The sequence below is a fragment of the Lytechinus variegatus genome, chromosome 11, assembly GCF_018143015.1.
Source record: "Lytechinus variegatus isolate NC3 chromosome 11, Lvar_3.0, whole genome shotgun sequence".
Lineage (NCBI taxonomy): Eukaryota > Metazoa > Echinodermata > Echinoidea > Temnopleuroida > Toxopneustidae > Lytechinus > Lytechinus variegatus.
Window position 1 is genome coordinate 20,751,519 of NC_054750.1, and position 23,753 is coordinate 20,775,271.

At 36.3% G+C, this 23,753-nt stretch overlaps 2 protein-coding genes and 1 long non-coding RNA gene across 5 annotated transcripts in view; 2 read left to right on the forward strand and 1 right to left on the reverse strand.

Annotated features, from left to right (window-relative positions):
• LOC121424448 (receptor-type tyrosine-protein phosphatase F-like) overlaps positions 1-3,954 on the forward strand; it is a 78,320-nt gene extending 74,366 nt beyond the window's left edge. The window contains 2 exon segments of the mRNA XM_041620138.1: positions 703-838; positions 1,512-3,954. Coding sequence (XP_041476072.1) covers positions 703-838; positions 1,512-1,589 — 214 coding nt within the window. The 3' untranslated portion in view covers positions 1,590-3,954.
• The window catches only part of LOC121424449, a 31,112-nt gene extending 20,163 nt beyond the window's left edge, over positions 1-10,949 (reverse strand). Inside the window, exon 1 of the long non-coding RNA XR_005971381.1 lies at positions 10,810-10,949. This is a non-coding gene — a long non-coding RNA (uncharacterized LOC121424449). The remainder of the gene's footprint in view (positions 1-10,809) is intronic.
• LOC121424446 (trimeric intracellular cation channel type 1B.1-like) lies at positions 9,423-23,247 on the forward strand. Of its 3 annotated transcripts, none has more exons than XM_041620135.1 (6): positions 9,423-9,649; positions 12,372-12,582; positions 13,451-13,607; positions 15,361-15,545; positions 18,948-19,035; positions 19,614-23,247. In XM_041620135.1, the coding sequence occupies exons 2-6, from the start codon at positions 12,441-12,443 to the stop codon at positions 19,888-19,890; spliced, it is 849 nt and encodes a 282-aa protein (XP_041476069.1). In that variant the 5' UTR covers positions 9,423-9,649; positions 12,372-12,440; the 3' UTR covers positions 19,891-23,247. The 3 variants fall into 3 exon arrangements, with proteins under 3 accessions (XP_041476069.1, XP_041476070.1, XP_041476071.1); XM_041620136.1 differs by having other exon boundaries at positions 9,457-9,478; XM_041620137.1 differs by lacking the exon at positions 9,423-9,649 and adding an exon at positions 11,362-11,384.
• The last annotated feature ends 506 nt before the right edge of the window (positions 23,248-23,753 follow it).

Consider the following 23,753-nt stretch of genomic DNA (forward strand, 5'->3'; position numbering starts at 1 on the left):
AATGGCCCCCAGCAAACTAAAAGAATGTTTATGCCTATTGTAGAAGTTAACTCAATTCCCACTGTGAGTAGTACCAAGTGTACAACCTTATCAACCTTAAAGCTGTAACAGAGCTATGTTATCTCAATGGAACCGTTTGTCTCCTCCCCTAAAACCACATCTGCTGAAAATATTAAGAAAACTCATACCCGACATTGTCACCAGTTGTGAAATATCAAAATGAAACTGACATATACCATCAGTTGTATCATATGGAGGAGAAAAATGGTCCACACATCTATCTGCTGTCATCAGTATAGAAACATCTCAAAGAAATTTATTAATCTCAACCATTACTTGGTTATTCTATACAAGATTTAATAAAGAAGCCCTCAAATCCCACCGCTGCCACCAAATGTACCGTATCGGAAGAAAACTGGTCGACATCTCTTCTGCTGTCAGTAGTGTCATAGGCGTATTTGAAATAAATTCAGAATTATGATTAGTTCTTCCTCGATGCAATCATGATATATCCTGGTAGTCACAAATTAGGGCAGTAAACATATTTATTACTGCTGTTGCCGATATGTTGATGCTTGTAAAATGCTGGTACAGTATTTTTATGAGGAATGTGTTTTCCGACAATGGTCTTGGAATTTCATGAACTGCTTTACAATCTATGACAAGTTCTCATCGTCACAATTGTGTTTTAATTTTCTTTAGGGATGGTGAAGGGGCCACAGGAACTTTCTGTGCTCTCTCATCAGTCCTGGAGAGACTGAATGTAGAGAAACTGGTAGATGTATTCCAGGCATGTAAGAGACTGAGGGCAATTCGGACAGGGGCTGTGGCGTCACTGGTAAGAGACTGGTACCTTTTTTTTTACCCTTTCAAGCTGTGACATTGCATGGTCATATATTGTGTGAGATGGTAGACTACACCACTCTAAACATATGTTAAAATATTTTTAAAAGGTCATTCTAATATAGTCTTTGAAGTCAACACAGTACCCAGAAATTTAAACAAAATGAATAAAAGAGGGGAGGTACTGGTTGTATTAAAAATTGCTTGTATGTATTTTCATAAGAAAATATAAATACATATAAGAACACGTTTGTTACACTGTGGCCAATTTGCAAGCGTATAGAGTTAAAAATTCTTCTTTTTACATACAAAGTTTGAAATGGTAATTCATGAGAAAATATTTACAAGACCCACCATGCCTTATACACCAGCATATCTTAAAGACTCCTAGCCTATGGTGAAAAGACTTTTTCTAACAAATCATATTTGGATTAATTTACCCTTACATTTTAGAAATATAACGTCATCATGATCATTAGAGACTTTCGATTCTGAACTGGTCTTTTTAAACATTATCAGTTCTTAGCGTTAAGGCACTCTCATAATCTTTCTTATTCTTATTTTATTTCTCTTGTACACCTTGGAGTAAATTGTATCTAGATAGATGGATATTCATGCCTATTTTATCATTATTAAACATAAAAAATAATTGATTTGTTTTATTCCAGGACCAGTATGAGTTCATCCACTCTGTTATGAGACTGTATTTGGATTCTTATGACATCTATGAAAACTACCGGACATAGGGGCCCTCAGTGTTCTCTCCTAAACGTGAACAAGATATGGAATCAATCGGGATCTGTCCAATTGTTCAGTCATTTTATTTAGCTTAATTATCTCCAAATATATTTAATAACAATTCCGATACTAATTGTTTTGTTATCCATTTATAGAAATTCATGTTGTTTTCATGCATACATAAACAAATCCTGAAAATGAAAATGCATAAGTGATTTTTGTTTATATGTAATATAGACAAACATTATATGGGCATATATCCGACACAATAAGGAAAATTGTCAGATTTAAATTCTTTCACTTAATATTTTGCGCTGCTTCAGTTACGGAATTTATACTTAGATGTTGGAATGAATAATTTTACGAGATGATTAAGGCAATTATTTATATATTTTGCTAATGTGAACAAAGAGGGTATCAAGGAGAGAATCCCCCTTCCAATTCCTGACAGCGATGGTTTATTGAAATGTTTATAGTTTTAACCTATAATCCAGGTAGCTGGATCATGCAGCCCCCCATCATTTTCGGCCTATGATCATAATGCTGGAAGATTGCGCAGCGATGTTACTCTAGCTTGTTGTTATATTGTCTGAAGTCTTGAGTATCTTATTCCCAGACAAGTCGTTTGGTAGGGTGTCATACAATTTTACTCATGCATTTATCACCCCAAATGGGTCAAGAACCGGATTTTATTTATAATGTTACTTCAAATTATTATTTCAAATAATACAAATCAATAAATCTGTTTGATTGATCAATAAAAATGTGTTACCTGCATGGGGATAAGAGTTAGCTATTGTAGAATTATGATAGAATTTTGGTTGGAAAATACAAGAGGTATTAACTCTACTGTTGACGGATTTTTGGGGTACTGATTTATAGCTAATGAAATATGCATCAGTTGCAATATTTAGTGGCATTTATCGCAATTGAAGAAGATGACATAGATTTTAGATACCATCCCCAATGCTTTTTAAGGTAGAGGGGGAGATATATTGATTCATTGTTCCACATAATATTATTTTACTTTTGCACAAAACATTACATTTTTTATTTTCTGGGATCACTCACTTTGATTTCTCTCAATATTCTTATGATAGTGTACCATCTGTTTCATGATACTTTAATGATATGATCTTGGCGAGTATGTCTGGTAAACTCATCAATTTTGATTTTGACTGCCGTCTATTGATTGCCAAGATCTAGTGTTTTCTAATCGTTTTTTTTTTATTATTATTCTTGGACCGTAAGGGGTATTTGAATCGCAAGCCTCTGTAATCTCCCAAATATAAATTGAAATGAAAGTGAGATGCCTTAAAAGTACACAGTTATTCTTGCCAAAACATTGCATACCTTCCATTGTAGTGTTTATATTGCAATATTTGTTTCATGTTTTTGTACATATTGCATGTAATGTAATTACGATAGTTTATGTATATATTCATAATAGAAATTGAATGTTGAGACATGAATAAAAGCTTGAATGTTTTTTTTTTATAGTTACGTGGTAAACACAAGTTTCTATAAATATCTTCAAGTCTATCCTACCTAGGTGGGTTTCAGCTAATAGATAAATCATTAAATGAAAGAAACAATGATGTATGATTTTTCTATAAACTGTATTTACTCGTTGCTATCACAATGAGACGTTAATCGGGAGGTTAATAAAATGTTAACATATTCCAATAATCAAAGCATTTTGAAGATACTTGGAGAAAAAAGTATGTTAATGTATAGATTTATAAAACATTGTGCCATCATAAATTTCATATATTTCGTACCATAGTCATACATAATGTACGTGCCATCATATGCAATACTAAATTCTATGCATTTTAAATACCCGTTTACAGAAATTCTATGTTTCCTTTTTTGTATCTGAAAGCATACTACATTTATTATTACCCAGAATGTGATGCATGATATCAAATTGAAAATTGTAACGATTTATAGTGGCTTGATTGTAAGACACTAACTATTATGATTATGTTGATGATAATGATGATGAAGATGTTAATAAAGATGATTGATGATGATAATGGTAATAATAATATTTGAATGATAATAATAGCAATAATAATAATGATAATAATAAAAAAGAAGTATATTGATAATGTAATTATTGACGGTGAAAACATAGAAATAATAATGACACTAGTAATACAAATTATAGTAATTCTTGCTTTTATATACATGCATATTGCTGCCAATATCAATGTGGTGTTAAAAAACATTTGAAATTCCATAGTTGTCTTTTTCAGATAATTATCTGTATTGTAAGGAGTAGATGGCTATTTCTGAACCGGTTTTGACTCATATAGTACTATGGTGTTATTCTAAACGAAATGATTAAATACGAATTTGTTTGATAAATAAGTGTAATCAAATAGAGTATTGATTTTATTTTGGGGAATTATGTTAATGTCATCGAGGAGAGTACAAAACGTCTTCGAAAGCTGTTGATGAAGTTATGACAAAACGGTACAGAAAACAACAAAGTTGGAGGGGATCAGTGGCGTAGCTAGGATTTTTTCCCGGGGGGCACTGGGGGGTCCTTGCTTTTTCAGGGGGGGGCGGCACCGGCCATTTTTCCGGTGTGTGAGTGTGTGTATGTGTCCACAAGGGCGGATCCGACTTTCGCCAATAGGGGACGGGGCCCGAATTTATCTTCACCTATATCAGTCACTTGTTAGTTTTATTCTTATTAAACAACATAAATCTAAAATAATCTCATAAGCCTTAAAAAAGTACGAGTGCGAAGCGCGAGCGATTTTTTTTTTACTTTAATGTATTTTTTCTTGAAATTTAATTTTCTGGGCAATGTTATGTGTGATCCTGAACAAGATTCGTATGTACCCCTAAGCGCTAACATAAATTTTTATCAACTGTTCTAGCATTATCGAAAAGGGACCTGTTAAGGACTGCTTACAGTTACCCATGAAGACGGTATATATTTCAATAATGCGAGCGTGAAGCGCGAGCAAATTTTTTTACATTCCGACCTAAAAAGATGGTCATTCTAAGCACTTTTTGTATTAATTAATGGGATAGGTAGTAAACAATTGATGCGAGCGCGAAGCGCGAGAGGAAGAAAATTGAGATTTTAGACCTAAAAGCGGGACACTCTATTCATATTTTGTAAGTCATAAATAGGATATAGGGCAATTGGGTATCATTAATAATGCGATCGTGAAGCGTGCATGAGCAGACAATTATTGATATTCTGATGTAAAACTGGATAATTTAAGTCCATTTTGAATAAAAAACATGCACGCTATCGCGCATGTTTTATATTAAAAAAAATTTAGACATAAAATCTGGGCATTCTGAATACATTTGTTTAATGGAACATTATGGAATACATGTAGACAATATGAACTTGGCAAATCAAACAATGTGACCACGCAGCGTGAGCTTGAAATGCTGATAATGTAGACCATAAAACGGACATTTTACAGAGCACTTAAATTTGTAAATGAAAAAAAATGAAAGCTCGATGTCCGAGCTAAAATATGTTTTGCATATTCACTTCAAAACTTGCTCCACATCAGCCTATTGAGCAAGATATGCATCCCATCGAACAGGCAATTGTGGCGCGAAGCGCCGGCAAAAATTTTACATAATAATATGAAAAGGTTTTTTTAGTTGCAAGTCTTTCCCTCACATTATTTCATTCACTCGTCTTCCTCCTTTTATTTTCCTCTTCTTTTTTCTTCTGTCTTTCTTCTTCTATTCTTTTTTCTTTCTCCCTTTTTTTTTGCTCTGCCAATTTTTTCTGGGGGGGGCACGTGCCCCCCAGGCCCCCCCCCCCTATCTTCGCCACTAGAGGGGATGACAAAAAATAAAGAGAAAATGAGAATAGAAACTTGATATTATATGCCTGGATAGTCAAGTTCTTTCGCATGGCGTGAGGGGGGAAAACGAAGAAAAAAAATACAAGAAAAAAAGAGAAAGGGTAAATTCATATTTTCCGAATATTACGTCAAAATATATCAACTTATTGGATAATTGTAATAGAAATATAGAAAATTCAATTTTTCAAAGAATTTCATACGATACGCCATATCCAGGCGCGGATCCATGAGGGGGCCGAGCCGGCCCCGGCCCTATTTTTTGACAACCTGCAGAAAAAAGTGTACTCTTTACCTTGATTGAAACTACGAAAAACAGAAAGAAAGGTAAGAAAGAGGTATTTTACCCATGATGGGTAATTTACAGTCTCGCAACGACCGGCCCGACCCCGAAAGGATACCCCAAAAAAGGTGCATGAGGGGAAGAATTGGAAAATAGACTTTATATAAATTCTAGATTCTCACGAATCAAACAATGCGAGCGCGCAGCGCGAGCTCGTACATCAAGCTTTCATTATTTTGTTTGATTTACACAAATTGTTAATGTGTATCAAAATGTTCAGCTCGCGCTGCGCGCTCGCATTGTTTGATTCGTGAGAATCTATGCTCTTTGGAAATTCTTACCAAAATTTGTCAAAATGCTCCTTTATCATGTCAGTATATCAAAAAATTAAGCTCATGCTTCGTGCTCGCATTTAATTGTTTGAGACACACAGCTTGTTTATTTAAATAAAAACGCGCTTAGCCTGTTCATTTTTTTCAGGTCGGAATATCAGAAATTTTGAACTCGCGCTTCGCACTCTCATTGTTTAATTGGTGATACTTGTATCCTCTATATTAATAACTAAAAACAGTACTAATTGAGTCCCTTTTCACGTTACTATATGATAAAATTTCGGCTCGCGCTTCGCGCTCGCATTGTTTAGTCGGATACTTATTTTTGTTCATGATTATAAAAACTGCTCTGAATCTTCAGTTCTAAGGACATAAAATATCAAAGATTTTTGGCTCTCGCTTCGCGTTCGCATTCATTAAGACCACATGAGATACCTTATATTGTTTATAGCAATAAATACTAACATATACTTAATACTTCAGTCTTTAGTTAGGACTACCCCCTGAAAAACCAACCAAAAAAGCCAGATTGTAGCGGCCAATCAAAAAAATGTTGATCAAAATATTTTTCGGCCCCCCCTATTGGCGAAAGCTGGATCCGCCCCTGATATCTATATAGCCCCTGATTTGTTTTGCTTATTACGTATACGCCACTGGAGATGTGGGAAGGAGATGAAAAAGGATGTATGTATGTAGATCTGTTCTATTTGAGGGATATAGACGATTCATATTAATATGCCTATGCGGTTTACTCATCACAATTTTGCACCGTAAAATAAAAAGCATTTCGATTGTGATTCAAATTTTAAGAATATTGCTGCATCATTCGTTGGTAGGAATGATTACAATATTGATTCATTTGTATGACATGAACCACCCCCCCCCCTACAAAAAAAGTGACGATGGGTGAGCATGCCCCCTCATATTACTTGCTTCCAGTGGGCCGAAAAATTCTATATCTTACACACCCACTGAAGAGTGCATATAAGACCATTTGTTTTCATACAAGGTGATAATTTATATGAAATAATCGCAGGGTTTTGGGGCGCTTTACCGCTATCGTATCTCCTCTAGCAAAATGTCTTCATTTTCTTCTTCTTCTTCTCCTTCCTCTTCTTCCTCTTTTTACTTTCTCTCCCTCTTTCTCTTCTTCTTTTTCTTCTTCTTCCTCCTCCTCTTCTTCTTCGTCTTCTTCTTTTTCTTCTTCCTCTTTTTCACATTCTCTCCCTTTTTCTCTTCTTCTTCTCCTTCCACGCCGGGAGGGTGTGGGGAGATGAGGGGCACCTATTTTGGTAAAATCGTTCGGTCCCAAAATCTGAAACCTATGCAGGGTCGTTGCTAAGGGGGGGGGGTGCGACACCCCACTACTCTGAATATCGTCGGTACATCTGCGCTGCTGTCGAGGACAAAATAAAGAAAATAGTAAAAGGAAAAAAAAACAAGGGAGAAAAAAAGAAAAGGGAATAAGAGAAAGAGGAAAAAAGAAAGAAAGAAAGAAAGAAAGAAAGGAAGGAAGGGGCAGACGAAAAGAGGAAAACAAAAAGAAAGGAGAAAATCAGAGAGAGAAGGGGAGGGGGTTGACGAAGTTTTAAACAGGTAAACCTGTGTGTCGGTGTAACTAAAGGGGGAGGGTTTTTTTCAGTTTTAGGACGCGGGCCGTGCATGCACTTGTTAAAGGTATCAAAAACACAACTTTTTTTTAAAAAGGTGTAGTTTTGAAAAACTGGACAATGGTCAATGGCAGGGTCAAACGTATTTAGGGTATGCTTTCTTCCAATTTTTTTTAAGACTAGCCAAATGTGTTTAGGGTATGTATTTTCCGCAAGCTTTTTCCCCGGAGTCATATTCTAGCGACAACTTGTTTAGGTGCCAAAACGTGCAAGCCCGCGAAAAACTTGTTTCGGGGGTTATTTTGTACACAGAGAAAAACTCGTTTAGGGATGCTTTGAAATAATTTGGTCACGCGTGTGTACAGCAATACATTTGACTGTCCCCGGGACTGTCCCCCCACCACAGTAAAGTTGCGCAGTCTGAGATGTTGGGAAAATTATAAATATCTCTTATGCAAGCGCAGGGCTCTTGTACTGACGTTTGTCGGGAAAATGACAAAATGTCATGCCGACATTATGTCATTTTCCCGACAGTCGTCAGTCTGAGCCCTGTGTGTCGGGTCACGCAGAGTTGTTCCAACTGCTTCATGTACCTTGTTCTTCTCGGTATTATCCTTGTCAAATTTAGAATAAATGTCTAATTGCATCGTCATTATATTGCGTGATTTATTTTTCTCAATGCGAATATGGGGAGCTCTCTGTACCGACAGTGAATGTCCCGGTTTATGGTCTAAATCTAAAAAAAATCCAGCTTGCGCTTCGCGGTCGCATAATATGTTTAAGTGAGATCCAGCTAGCATGTCCTCTCCATAGTGTTTTCTTGATGTTGGACAGTGCTTCAACTGTTCCTTTCGGTTCAACATAAACAATTTCAGCTCTCGCTTTGCGCACGCGTGATATTTATATACACATCTGTTCAATTACATATGCAAAATCTGAGTTTATTATTAAACTTGCGAAAATGTGAAGTTTTCAAGTTTAAAAATATCAAAAGTTTTCAGCTCTTCTGTACCGACAGTGATTAGTATGCCCCTGCCTGTCCATTTTTTCAGCTCGCGCTTCGCGCTCGCATCATTAATTAGTGAGATCTATATCCTCTCTTCAGTTTCCTTTATGTTGGACAATGCTTAAAATGATCCCTTTCGGTTCAGTAAATAAAAAAGTGTATTCTGTTCATGATGGATCACTGCGAACAGCCACATGTCTATTTGCAGCCTCCGTCCAATATCCACATGGTCTAATTGCCATTTCGTCCACTTATTACCATTTCTAATAACCAGTCGGTCCAATAGCAGTTTAGTCCATATACCATTTGGTCAAAGTGTTAATTGGGCAAAACTAATAAAAATAAAACGAGTATTAGCTGACCAACTGATAATGAGATGAAATTGTCATTAGACGAAGTGATATCAAATGGTTATTGTACCAGATGGTTGTTAGACAAAATGTTGATGGACGGAATGGCCTGAAGGTAGACCATGTGGTGAGTGCAGTGGCATACGCAGGGGGGGTTACAGGGGGTTCCATTAAACCCCCTTTTAACTTTTTGAAACTCTTTTGTATTAATATTCTTTTAATAAATACATTTTTTGTTGAAGATCTTTTTTTTGCTTGTCAACTTTTATTCAGCTTGAACCTCCCCCTTCAAAGATCCTGTGTACGCTACCGGGTGAGTGGACGGATTGCAGAGAGATAGCGTTATACTATGACGGATTGGCAATTTACCGATCTATTATTTCCAACCATCTTTTCTTCTTTTTTTCGTTTTAATTTGCTCTGTTGAAGATACTATTCCGGACAAAGTTGGAGTACTTTTTCCACGTAAGCAGCTAGCTGAAATTACTGAAAATAACCAGAATGCGCGCCAGAATGAGATAATACAATGACAACCACGAAGTCTAAGTTTTCAAGAGTACTTAAAATTTTCGATTTTTAAGGGGAAGTGGTCTGAGAAGCGATTGGATTCTGGTATTGTTCGAGACGTTATCACGGGTAAGTTTAGCGGTTTACCATCTGAAGCTCCGCCGCGACTGCTGGGTCTCGCATAGGCGGTTTTGTGGAGCCTGAGGTTCACCGCTGCGCGCTGCTGCTGCTGCGACCTGACCCAAGGCCCAAAGAGATTCGGCCCGCGGAGGGAACCGTCCACAGCAGGCTGCCACAGGAAACATTACTACGGGTACCTCCATTTGTTCCCTTTTGTTTCAATTAAAATTCAAATCAAACTTTTCAATTTTTCTCAAACACCCTGGCCTTGGCCTTGTAAAATCTGACTCCCTCGCTTCCCTAGGCTATGGCCAATATGGGAGACTCTCCAATCTAGGGAGACAATCTCTCACAGAGTCTCAGTCTCACATTGGTCTTTGGAGACTTGCTTTGCAAAAGGACAAAAGAAACAACACCAACAAAAGCATGATTTTTTCCACCCAAAGTTTTGTCTCACTGAGGTGAGAAGCCCATTTGTTTTCTGTGTGATTGACCAAAAATCCTTATCAAAACAAAAGTAGATGGTGAAAAGGGGTAATTTTTCAAGAGGAATCTGCTTATCACATTTTTATTTGCTGCCAAAGTAATCCTTTTGCAGCAAATATAAACAAAGGAAATTGGACTCCAAAACTGGAGACTGTCTGTGGAATTGGATACCCAAATTCTTTACAAAAGTCTCTAATATTGGAGATAATCTCCCACATTGGAGACAGTCTCCAAATCCAATATTGGCCGTGCACCTCTACTGCCTGTATGGGTTTACTGTCTTATTTCTTTTGTAATATTTGTATTAATTATTTCTTCTGTAATGTTTGTTGTTATGTTAGGCCTACTATACATCCACTAGTATTCAACCCGTTTGGACAACTTAATTATATAGAAATAGGGAATCTACCATGTCTACCTTAATTTCAGACCTTTCTCATTTCCAAGAGGAAATTCAGGGTTGTCTGTTGCCAGTATTGTTTTTATCAATCTGTCAACTGTACGTGCGTGTGATAGAAAAATGTGGCAATGGCTTTTTCAACCTACCAACAATTGTATTCACCGCAGCGATGAAAGATGGTCCTGTCTCTCAATCTGCCCTTGGCCTTATTGTGGAGGGGCCAGAAATAAATATACATAGATATACTAAGGCACGTACACACATGTATATAATACTATCCTACCTTACTCCCAGTCTTGTCATTCCCTGCAGCAGCTCCAAGTGCTATCACCAACCTCAGTTCAACTTCAAGTGTGTGTGTAGTAATGAACTCTCTGTAGCTGGTAGTGGTCTAATGGTACTGTCTGTGTGCATGGTCTATGCCTTGTAAGTTGTAAGTTGTATTGCAGCTCACTGAGCCTGATCAGTTGCCCATTGTGATTGAATTGTCCCCCAGCATTGTTCACATACCAACCCATACCAATTACACCAATGGCTATTTCAACCTACCAACACTAGTATTCAACCCAGCGATGAAAGATGGTCCTGTCTCTCAATGTGCCCTTGGCCTTGTCTCATCTGACCATGGACTTGACCATTTGAGATAAGACCAAACACGGAATTAGTCAAAGCCAGAGACTGACATAAATCTAGATTTAGTTCAGAAATCTAAACCATTTTGAGATTCGCCACCACTAGTTTGAATACCAGTGCAATTCAGTGCGAAAGGTCATTGCTGCATAATTCGATCCTCCGCTCATATAGTTGATAGATTGATAAAGAAAATACAGACAAAAGATTACCCTGGAAATAACAAAGGTATGAAATCAAGATAAAATCCATATTTCTAAATATTTTGGGGAATATCTCCAAATGTATTGAATTAAGGCGGGTCTAGTGCCTTTACAATATGTTTAGTCTTTAGATATATTATGTACTGGGTGTCCCACTCATTCAATGAACAAGGTTATGATATAACCTTGTTCTTGGTTACATCTCCATGTGTGACAAAATAAGGTTGGCAATATTTGGTTTATTTTCTCTTTTTCGTTGGGACAAATGCTTGATTTTTTTTATACTGTCAGTTACTTACTTTCCATTACACCTTTTTATCAAAGAACTTGGCTCTTAAGTAAATTTGATTCTTTAAATTATTTTTTCTGAATTAAAAATAGAGATCAAAAAATGAAAATTTTCTTACCATATTACTTTCCACCAACAGAGGGCGTACACAAAAATATGCCCAAAATTCAAGTTTTTGAGTGCTCTGGTGAGTACAAAAATTATTCCCAAGTTACTAATGAAAAATGAATTGCAACTGTATGGAAACTAGTAATTTTGGTCACAAAAATGATATTTAATGATTTTTTTTTAAGGTGTGTGCTCTGTGCAGCATCGGCATACCATACATTGTACATGTAGTCCTACATACCTGTAGATTCCTCACAGGCAGGATGGTTGCATTGAAAGAGTGAATCATCAAGCTTTCGCTAATAGGGGCACCCTAATCATTTAAAGTATATTTTAAGTAATTGTGCAGTTATGTATGATTTTTACATTGATATTTAAATGAATGAATAAAATTAATTGAAAAAAAAATATTCAGCAATATTGTTTTATTATTTTTTCTGCTATTTTACGGTAAACTTTTTGTCAGAGTTAACTTGCCCTTTAAGAAAAAGTTCTGTGTTTGATATTGGATCAGTGAAAAGTGTCCAAAAGTATACCTCATACGTTTTGGACTTCCCATGAATATTTAATATCATAGCAATTATTTGGATAGTATATTTTTAATTTCCCCTACAGATTATCTGAGTCATCTTTTGAAGTCATCTAAACGTTCAAAGACCCCATACGCAGCACCTCTAATCGAAGATGAATTACACAGCTTATATTCCAGACTACCATCTATTCATAGAGTATGCCAACACGTATGCCCAGCTACCCTTGTTTCCCTTCTTTGATGTGGCCCATTACATCATGATGATTCTAGCCCTCCGGAGAGATGCAGGAGATGGTAAGAAATTCACAAGTTTGGGCAGTGCCATCCCTAGACCAAAAACTTCGGTCTCTGTTATGTTGGTTGCTCAGCTGAACTCCGTTGGCTTTACTCACCAAATACAGAGACCGAAGTTCTAGCGCGATCTGTACAGGGGACTCGATGGCCATATGTTTATGTACTATAAGTTCAGATAAAACAGGAAGTGAAGGTGTGCGACAGCCGAGGTAAGTCACTGTTTTTTTTCCTTTCAACTTGATTTTTTTCCCTGTTTGGCAATTAATGCCAAGAGTGAATATTAATTTGCATTTCGGTCGCGTTAATTTTCAAAAGTTTGATTCATTAAAGACAAAAAATTTAAGAGCCCCGACGGGGGTAATTTGCATTGTAAGTTCCCTAATGGTGGCTGCACGATAGGGAGCTGTCTGTGTACAAGGAGAAATTAAAAAAATTAAAAAAATGATTAAAAAAAACTCGAAACAGACGGCTGCCAGCTGTCTATGCCATCCCTAGCCCCCGTTCCATAAAAACTTGTGTAGATTCAAATCAATCTGTGATTGATCTTGTGTCGTTGCGATACAGGAATTTTGATCTCAATTTAACTTTGATTTTTAATGTATTGTTTAGTCTTTGTAAGACCGAGCCCTGGGGAGTGATTGGCTTCATCATTTTTGTCTGACAAAATTTTTTATTAAAAAAACAAACTTATATCACATATACATGTACGATGCAGTGGTGTTGTTTGAAAATTCTACAGGATGATTATGAATATGACATGAATGTCATAGAATTTAAAAAAATAAATCTTTCTGCTGGTTTTCTTGCTATCTGAATTCTTTTCCTTCATGCATTGCTCACAAGTGTTCTCCATTCCATCTCCATACAGGATGCATCTCTCTGGCGGAGAACAACCCCCTCGCTTGCTGGGTGTGTAGCATGCTGTCCTGTTTCGCTGGATACATACTGAGCAATGCTCTATTAGGACAGTCCCTCTTGGCTCCCTTTGCATACCACTTGAAGATCGGCATTGCTACAGTAGTATGGTAAGGAAGACCAAGTCTTTGTAACTCTTTGTAAGAGGGGCTAGTTACGGTTGATCCAATCAATTGTAACTCTATGGAAATCTATCAGTGTCATAAATTCTACAGGAAATTTGCACAATGACCTTTGTAAAGAAAGAGAAGCACAGTGAATTTTTAAGAAAACAATGCATGAATATACCTCAAAGCTAGAAAATATTTTGAAAAACATGTATAATACATATCAACGTTGCTAGCTGTCCATAGTTGCGATTGATTGAATCAATCGCAACTCTTTGTAAGACGGGGCCCAGTGGTTTAACCAACCTCAGCAACATTTCTATTGTGTTTAGACTGACTGGCTTATCGCTCCACTTATGCTAAGAAGTAACCATCAACGAACGTAGAACATGTTGCCAAGACTTTGCAGCATTGCCATCAGGAAGTTCCACTTCACTACTGTAACAATTTTGTGACCACTGCTCTCACAGAACGGGTTAAAACAAAAAACATGAAAGCATTGCTGAGAAAGGGCGGTAAATAGTAATAGTAAATAACTGGCTTTATACGTTAAAGATATTTTTAATCCTAGTATTATTCCTGTTTTGGTACCTGATAATGTTGAGGCTTTGTGGGTCTGTGTACGACCACGATTATTACCTCGTGAAATATCACGTATTGTCGTATGTGTATTGTACTTTCCACCACGTAGTCCATATGGGCAGGAATATATTGATCATATTATTTCTACGATTGATGATGTTCTTACAAAACATCCTGATGCTGGCATTTTTGTGATGGGTGACATGAATGACCTTGATACTGAACCAATTTTGAATAATGATAACTTTCATCAAGTTGTAAATATTCCAACAAGAGATAATAATATACTTGACAAAATTGTAATGAATTGTGAAAAGTTTTACTTACCTGTTAGTGTCACCTCACCTCTTGGAAAAAGTGACCATAACTGTGTACTGCTAAGACCAATTGATAGTTTGGCACGCTCAAGAAAGGAAATAAAAATAAAACTTGCCCGCCCTCTACCAGACAGTGGTTTGCGTTTATATGGTCAATGGATCACTCAATATTCTTGGGATGATATATTACAGCTGCAAGATCCTTCTGAAAAATATTCTCTTCTTATTCTAACTACTCTATCAAAGCTGGATGAATTATTACCGACTAAGAAAATTAAGATAAAGGCTAATGACAAACCTTGGATGACACCACAGATAAAGGCAATCATAATTGAAAGAGAAAAGGCTTTCGAGAAGAATAATAAACCTCTGTGGCGTAGTCTCAGAAATAAAGTAAATAGAATGATAAAAAGTGCAAAAAAGCATTATTATAACACACGTGTATCTCATCTTAAATCAACAAATCCAGCAGACTGGTATAAACAAATCAAGATTATTACAAAAAAGAATAACACATCTAACGTTATTGCTGTACCTGGTGTTGAACCTAATGATAAAGATCGGAATGAGAAGACTGCTGATACCATTAATAAGCATTTCATTAATATAGCATCGGATTTGGCGCCGTTGGATAGAAGTTGCTTACCAGCTTTCTTACCTTCTTGTGTTTGCCCAGAAGTACAACCTTATCAGGTTTATTCTATGCTAAATAAAATAAAATGCAGTAAAGCAGATAATTGAGAATTAGACACATTTTAAAAAGCAGCATTGTAAAATAGTAAGAAAGTATAATTCCCATAATTGACACTTTACCATGAAGCATTAGCTGAGCTTGAAAACTCCTCTTTCTCTTCCAGGTACCTTATCTTCTACTCACCTGCTGATGTGTTCTACAAGCTGGTGACCAGCTTCCCGGGGAAGCTTGTGGTCGGTCCCATGAAGGAGGCTGTCAGGGCACGCAAGGTCGGACTGGGTGTGCTTCAGGCTGCTCAGGTCTATCCTCAGGGATTCATCATCATGGTCATCATCGGAACTGTCAGAGGTATGCTTGCTTTCACCGACTTTTACATAAAGAGTAATTGAAATAAGTTTCTGGATACCTTTTCGCGAGCTCCCTCTCTCAGTGAGCTATTTTTCTCAAATGAACACCGATTTTGTGTACAATTTTCCCCCTTTTTGGCATTATATTAAATATTTTTTCAAAATCGTAATAGTTAATTTTGTAGGTTTTTTAAAGTTTAAAGGCAAATGTATGATTAAAAAAGAAAAGAAAAATACTATGCTTCAATTTGAAATTTACAAGACCAATTGAAAATGATCCCCCCCCCAAAAAAAAAATGAATATATACATAAATGAAAAAAACAAACAATAATAATTGTTATAGTAGTAAATACTAAATAAATGAATGATAATAACAAATCAATGAATCTAGATAAAAGAAGTAAATGCCATTGATAAGTATTTTGGAATACTCTAGCTTTGTATAGGGAGCATCCATTTCCAGGTGTCAATCCCCAACCCATGTGCTTCGTTTTACTGATGTTAATCTGTTGAATACCAAATTTTATCATTTTTATAGGCTTTGACATGGATCATCTGGTTCCAGTATTAAAGAAGAATGAAATCTGTGGAACAAGATAGCTTCTGTGAAAACAGAAAAATCAGAGAAACAGATCAACGAAAGTTTGAGAAAAATCAGACAAATAATGAAAAAGTTATGAGCATTTGAATATTGGGATCACTAATGCTATGGAGATCCTCACATTGGCAATGCGACAAAGATGTGTGATGTCACCTGTGAATAACTCTCCCAATTACTTTAGTGTATATTTCAATTAAACTGCCTCTTTTATCACATCTATCAGTAGATCATATACTCTTTCTATAGGAGGACATGAAATACAGATTTTTAAAGAATACATCATGGATAAAGAGTTTGTATCACCATAAGAAAAAGCAAAAAGAGACATTTTGGGGTATTTTATAGTCCATCAAAGGGAAACGTATTCACGTGTGACATCACACATCCTTGTCGCGTTGCCAACCAGAGGATGTCCATAGCATTAGTTATTGCAATATTCAAATGCTCATAACTTTCTCATTATTTGTCTGATTTTTCTCAAACCTTCTTTGTTCTTATTCATTAGGTGGTCTGTCATTTATGACAGATCACCTCTTAATTTCGTCAGAATTTTCTTATTTTTATTTATTTATTTATTTTTACGGATTTTCTTGTCGCCAAGTTATCTCAAAATAGATTTGATCATTTTCATTGAATTTCATGTCATTTATAGGATCTGTCATGGACACGTCAAAATAAGCTTTTCAAGGTCATCAGGTCATGATGACGTCATCTAGGCGCCATTTTGTAAAATCACATTATCAATCATATCTCCATTATCAACTATCAAAAATCAATCAAATTAACATCACATCAACTTCAAGTTAAGGGTCATTAGGTCATGTCATCAAAGGTCACGTGGAGGTCACGACGCGCGCGTACGCGTGCGTCAAAATTTCAAAATGCTCAAAATCATTTTTTGACCAAACGAGAGTACGTTTCAGGTCATTTTAAGCATTTCAAAATTTTGCGCGCACGCACGCATGCGCGCGCGTTTCCGCGCGTAACGCCTAAACGCAACGCGAAATCACCGTTTTTTTTTACATCATTGCATTGATAATAAAATTCTGAACAATTTGATACCTTGATCGACCTTCTACGACCATTAATAACGAAATTAACACTCGTCAAAGTTTGCAGCACGTGTGCGCGCGAGCTCTCACTATAGGCCATATATGGGCAAAAACATGCCTATTGCAAATTCACTGTAGCTCTTTAAATAGTCCATTGACCCCCAATTTTTTTTTCATATATCGATAGAGTATGAGTTGTAAATTTGATTTCATATCATCAATGTCCCTAAATTATATCGTGACGTCATCAAAATGGCGCCTAAACTAAAAATTTCATTTTTTCAAAAATGACGTCATCAAATTTATGCAAATTTGGTTGTAACTTCTCGAATATAGATCATTTTTCGCCCAGATTTCGATATGTTGTAGTTTAGAATGTACTCTTTCTCCTCAATTGACATGAATTTTCGTTTTGAGAAACGCATCATTGCGTAAAACAGCGATGAAAAGAGGCATGTCATTTTTCCTCATTTTGCGTGTAATCTCTATGGGACTTTTTCTCAAAACCAGATTCGACATTCCTCTATTTCGTGAGCCATATCTCCATTTTTTCTTGTCAGTTTTCTTTAAGCTTTTAGTATGTTGTAGCTGAGATTCTAAGCTTTCGGAAGTGTGCCCTTTATTTTTTGATCAGATGCCGAGATCATGCCCGTATTTCACTTGCAAAATTGGACTTGTAATTCTCAAAATTGCTTACGTGTATTCTCTATGGGGAATATCGTGGCTTTGACTGCTTTCTAAAGGGCGCGGGTTCGAGTCCTGGGGTGAACAAGATGATTTTTTTTTTCACTTTTTTTTCTTTTTGCCACTTCTTACATCATCCTTTATGATAATTAAAAGGTATAAAAGTTGAAATTTAGCAAGATAAAACAGATTATAATTGCTTTTTTTCATATCACACGTGTTTTGCGTGTAATCTCTATGGGACATGACTTTTTCTCAAAACTAGATTCGACATTCCTCTATTTCGTGAGCCATATCTCCATTGTTTCTTGTCAGTTTTCCCTGAGCTTTTAGTATGTTGTAGCTGAGATTCTAAGCTTTCGGAAATGTGCCCTCCATTTTTTGATCAGATGCCGGGATCATGCCCGTATTTCGCTTGCAAAATTTGAATTGTAATTCTCAAACTTGCTTACGTGTAATCTCTATGGGGAATATGCTAGCTCAATGGATAACGCATTTGACGTGTTCGTCCGTATTGCTGACGTGTATAGGTCCGTGTTGCTGACGTGGTGGTCCGTGTAGCTGACGTGTAGGTCCGTGTTGCTGACGTATTGGTCCGTGTTGACGACGTGCTCTGCCGGTATGATCCGTGTAGATCCGTGTGAAGCTGCCGTGTTGATGCCGTGTTCACAGTCATCTGGGGCAAAACTATCCCGGACCTCCCCGGATCATGCCGGCATTGCCGTGTTGATCCGTGAGGTATAATCATCTATCTTGTATGTATCTGTTTGAAGATGTATGTCTGACGATTGTCATCACCACATCAATAATCACATTTAGTAATGGTGAAAACTTATTCTTAGGATGACTACGATCAAGATTATCAATGATATCTAAATGATTTATTTCATACATCAGCCGACACTGAATGACAAATCATGACAGACCACCTAATTCGTCCGCATGACGAATTAAATTCTAGTTGATTTTTCTGTTTCGACACAAGCCTACTTGTTCCAAAGGTTTCATTCTCCTTTAAAGGTATCAGGTAATAATACTTCTCCTTATTTTCTTTGACCTTGATAGGATCTGGAAGTGCCTTCATGAGGTTCTTTGAGAGAGTCTTGCGAGGAGCTTGGAATCCGACTCAGAATGAATTACTCAACCCATCATTGTAAGTAGGTTGGCTTTCAACCGTAACGTTTCACAATACATGAGCCACTAACTTTCATTATCATGAGATGCTCACTTTTCCTTTGTGGCATGTGATGACACTGCGTTATGACGTAAAAATATATGACACGGTCAGTGTGTCATAGTTATTATGTCAAGTGTAAAAGCCGAAAGATCACTCTTTAATTCAAATAACGGCAAGAGGTTAGACTTATGATGGCCTCAAGAAATGGGCCTCTGGCAATTGTCTAATTTTTTAATTAATTGTTCTCGGATACACACTTCGGCTACAGCCGGGGTAACAATATCATACATTAAAATTTTGTAGATGGAGTAAATAGGGCAACACACCCATGGTTGCTGCCCCTTTCAATTAATTGATAATAGGTACTATTGTAATAATCATTATTCATATGATTATATTTATTATTGTTATTACTACTACTACTTCTACTTCTAATACTACTACCACTACTACTACTAGTACTACTACTACTACTGCTACTACTACCACTTCTACCACTATTACTATTATTTTTATAATAATTGTGTTATCCAATTTTTTTCCCCTCCGTGTAGCACCACCAAGGCCACCATACTCTGCAGCATCCTCCTCACCATGGAAACACTGGACTACATCCCCATAGATGCACCAGAGCTAATGCTGATGCTCACGACCTTCCTGGTAGGCTTCAAGATGGCGTCCATCATGTTTAATGTCGGCGACCCGCTTGTGTCGTTAGAGAAACCCTGCCGATCCCTACTATTTGGAAAATGGTTTGGAAAGGATGCCCCCAAAGATGAGAAAAGAGATGAAAAGAGCAGGAAGAAGGATGGAAAACCCAAAAAGGAATGAAACCAGCTTGGTAGATGGGGTAATGTAATATCCCTACGCTGTCAGGAGTTTTCTGCTTCCATCACTGATATAGATCGCTCCAGATGGTTGATGTAGATGATCTTTGAAAGTATATTGCAGTGTTGCACTGGGTTATCATCATTAGACTATTACTTGTGAGATGAGGGGTATGTTATTAGGTGAGTATAACCGGGAATGAATTTACTGAGTAGAATATAGTATTGCAGTGTCACTCTGGTTATCCACGTTGGTCAGAAAGATGAGGGAGCCAATATTCTTGGCCCAAGAAGTTACAAAATATTGCAAAGGAAATCGCTAGTCAATACTACAATGCTGCATACACTTGATCTTTTCCAGAGGTATGGTATTCTGGTTAAGGCCATCGGTTTGTCATAGAACTTCCCTCTGTTGACATTCTAAGGACTTCCAATCTTAACCTGGTGACCTCAGAAATTCTGTAATTCTCATAGACGTTGTATAGGGACAAATTGGGTTCAGAAGGCGGCAGGTTAGTTCTCAGGCTTCACTCAGCTCTGGGAACTGCAGGAAATGCAGTACATTCCATAATTGAATCATACAAGGTAGTAGGAGTTTCTACAGCAAGGATTCTTTATTGCATAACAAAAATTAGTGTCTTGTTACACGATGATGATAACCGAGTCAAGATTTAACCTCTTGGCTTGTAATTTGTGTGATTCGGATAGGCCTTGTGCAGTCAGGGACTAAATGGGTCCATTATAAGCAAACAGTTAACACGTTGACTGCTGAATTGTGTGATTCCCATAGGTTTTGTACAGGGACTACTGGATCCAGTAGACAGTGAGGTATTATACGGTTATTTGTCCACAAGACCGCAACACCTTTGATAATAATTATCAGCAAACAGATAATTGAGAATAAGACACATTTTAAAAAGCAGCATTGTAAAATAGTAAGAAGGTTATGTTTTGTACTAAAGTTGATCTTTATGTAACTTCAGAGTGGGGTGATAATATGAAATGTTAATTTTGAAGTTTGGGGGGATATTTTCATTGGTTTAGGCTTAAAGTATTGACATTTATTAATAACAAAAGGGGTCATTTACTTTAAAAAAAACTGTTTATTTGCACCTATGTATTTTGCAGTGCATGTGGTGATTTTAGTCAAAGTTAACACATATTCAAGCTTATTTATTACTCATGTTCATTGCCTTTGAAAGTATTTGGCAGTATAACACTTTAGGGTCCTCTCTATTCAGTTGAGTCCAGATGTGTTTGGACATCCCACATGCAAAAGGTGCAAGAATGGTGCTAATTCTTTTGCTTATTAAGATTTGAAACGATTCCTGGATTGTTAATTCTCTGAAATCTTCAGTCCCAGCAAGAGTGTTCCATGCTGTAAAATATAATTTAATAAAATCCTAATGTTAGGATTATTTCCGAAGTTTTTTTGAAATTCAAAGAAATTAGGTACAAGTTATTTTTAGAATTACAGTGAAGAAATTTTCTTTGTTCTTGAATGAAAATTCAAAGTTTTTATAAATGTGGACACAAGTTTTAGGTTTTCAGTGAATAACTTTTCAATTTAGTGAGGCTCATACTAGAAAAGAAATCAACCATGATGTAACTGATTGTTTTCATTACGTGATAGTTGATTGATTATGTTTACTTGAAATGAAATCCCCTAATTGTGTGCTCCATGTATTGAGGGGTATTGTGCAAATGTACAACTAGAATTACGTTGTAGAATAAATGTTATAAATATGATATGGACGATAAGATTATGGACAAAATTAGACCTGCCATTATAGATTTTAGCTCAATATCATCTCGCCTTCTCTTTTGGTGCTGCCTCTTATATTGCCAATTTTTTATTTATCTAATTGCCCTCAGAAGATATAAGAAAATATACATCAGAAGAAATAATTAAATATACAACTCATTTATATTTGTGAGTGTAATAGGATAGTGATTGAGATTTGTTAAATTCATTGCCCATCTCATTGTATGACTTACCAAGTGCATTACAAAATATTGTCTGATCTGTAAAAAGATAATTGTTTCTTCATTGTTTTTTTAGAGAATTTTCCAACATTGCATTTATTGAACATGATGCCAACCAACTCGAAACTCACAATAAGTCACACAGTAATGTACCTTGCTATGAGCAAAAACAATTTAGTAATTTGATTTTTAAAGAATCTGTCAATTTAGAAAGTTGTTTTTGTTAAAAGTGTAATTCTTTGTACCATTTTTTTTAATTTTGAAATTCAACTCTCGAAATAGATGCAGGTATAGAGTACTGAAGTGTGGCATCATCAATTTTCCATTTTGCATGTCATCGTTTTGATACCATATTTCGATAGAGCATGATGCAAAACCCCCACAAACCAAATTTGGTGGGAATTGGTCCACGTGGTGCTCCAAGATATGACCTCATGAATACATAATTAGTCCTAATGAAGTCAATGTATTGGGCTCGTTCTAAATGTTAGAAACCAGGCCAATAATACATTGAGTTCAATGGGACTGATTATGTATTCATGAGGTCATATCTAAGGCCTCCATAAACCAATTCCCTCCAAACTATGGTGTCAAAATCGTGGAAATACAAAAAATATTTTTTTGTGACGATGTCACTATTTTCATTTATCTTCTGTACATCTGTTATTTTAATCTGGTTATATTTTATCTAACATGTTAATGTTAAATGTTTTGGACCCCACGGAAGATCAGCATGACTGTGCCAGACATGCTGAATGTGGGCAATCCACCGTATATAATTTTCCTTTTAATACGGAAATAAATACTACTACTTTGATTTGTGGGGGACTGCAGAGAGAGTTAACATATCTATTGAGCATTATAAATAATACATGGTGAAAGTTAACCAATTATTTTCAGTCAGTTTCAGCTCCTTGTAAAACACCCCCCCCTAGATTTTCCTTGTTCTATAGGTCATATCTAAGGCCTCCATAAACCAATTCCCACCAAACTATGGTGTCAAAATCATGGAAATACAAAAAATAGTTTTTTTGTGACGTCATCACTTTGATGCTCTATTTGTGGGGGACTGCAGAGAGAGTTTCACTTTCACATATCTATTGAGCATTATAAATCATACATGGTGAAAGTTAACCATTATTTTCAGTAAGCTTCAACTCCTTGTAAAACACCTCTCCCCAAGATTTTCCTTGTCCTATATTTCACCTTTTTCTTGCTACATGCAGGCAATAATCAACTAGATACAGTGCAATATCAAATATTCATCTATTTGAAAGTAATATTGAGTAATATTGAATATAAATTGAGATCAAGCATCTCAACCCTATTGTGTATGACATTGGACTCTATATTTATACATGTATCACCCATCAGATAATTGTACTCTTTTATCAAAGAAACTTGAAATTATGGAAATTTGATTCTTATCTCAAGGGTGTGAGAGCTCAGATTTTTTTAAACCTGATTTCAGATTTATTTTATTTTGATTTTCAGCATGTTTTTTATTGTATTTTTCAGACTTTTTCACCACTATTCAGCCTTTTTTTTTCTGATCTTTTTATTTGTGACCACTCACAACCCTGTTATTTTATTATATACTAAACTTAACCCTAGGCCTGGGGGGTGGATTCCGCCCTCTATACATTTTTCAAGATAAATCCGCCGTGCGAATTTCTTCAACTGTGCCGCTTGCTGACTTTTTACTTTCGAATCTCGCACATCTTTTGAGACAAAATTTGCGATGCACAGGTACACGTTTACAAAATTCCACAACTAAGTGCACGTCAGACCCAAAACTGCTCAAAAACGTGAATTTATGTACAAATCCAATGCAAATTGTATCTTTAGCCAAAATTCATAAATGTATCATTATTTCTACTT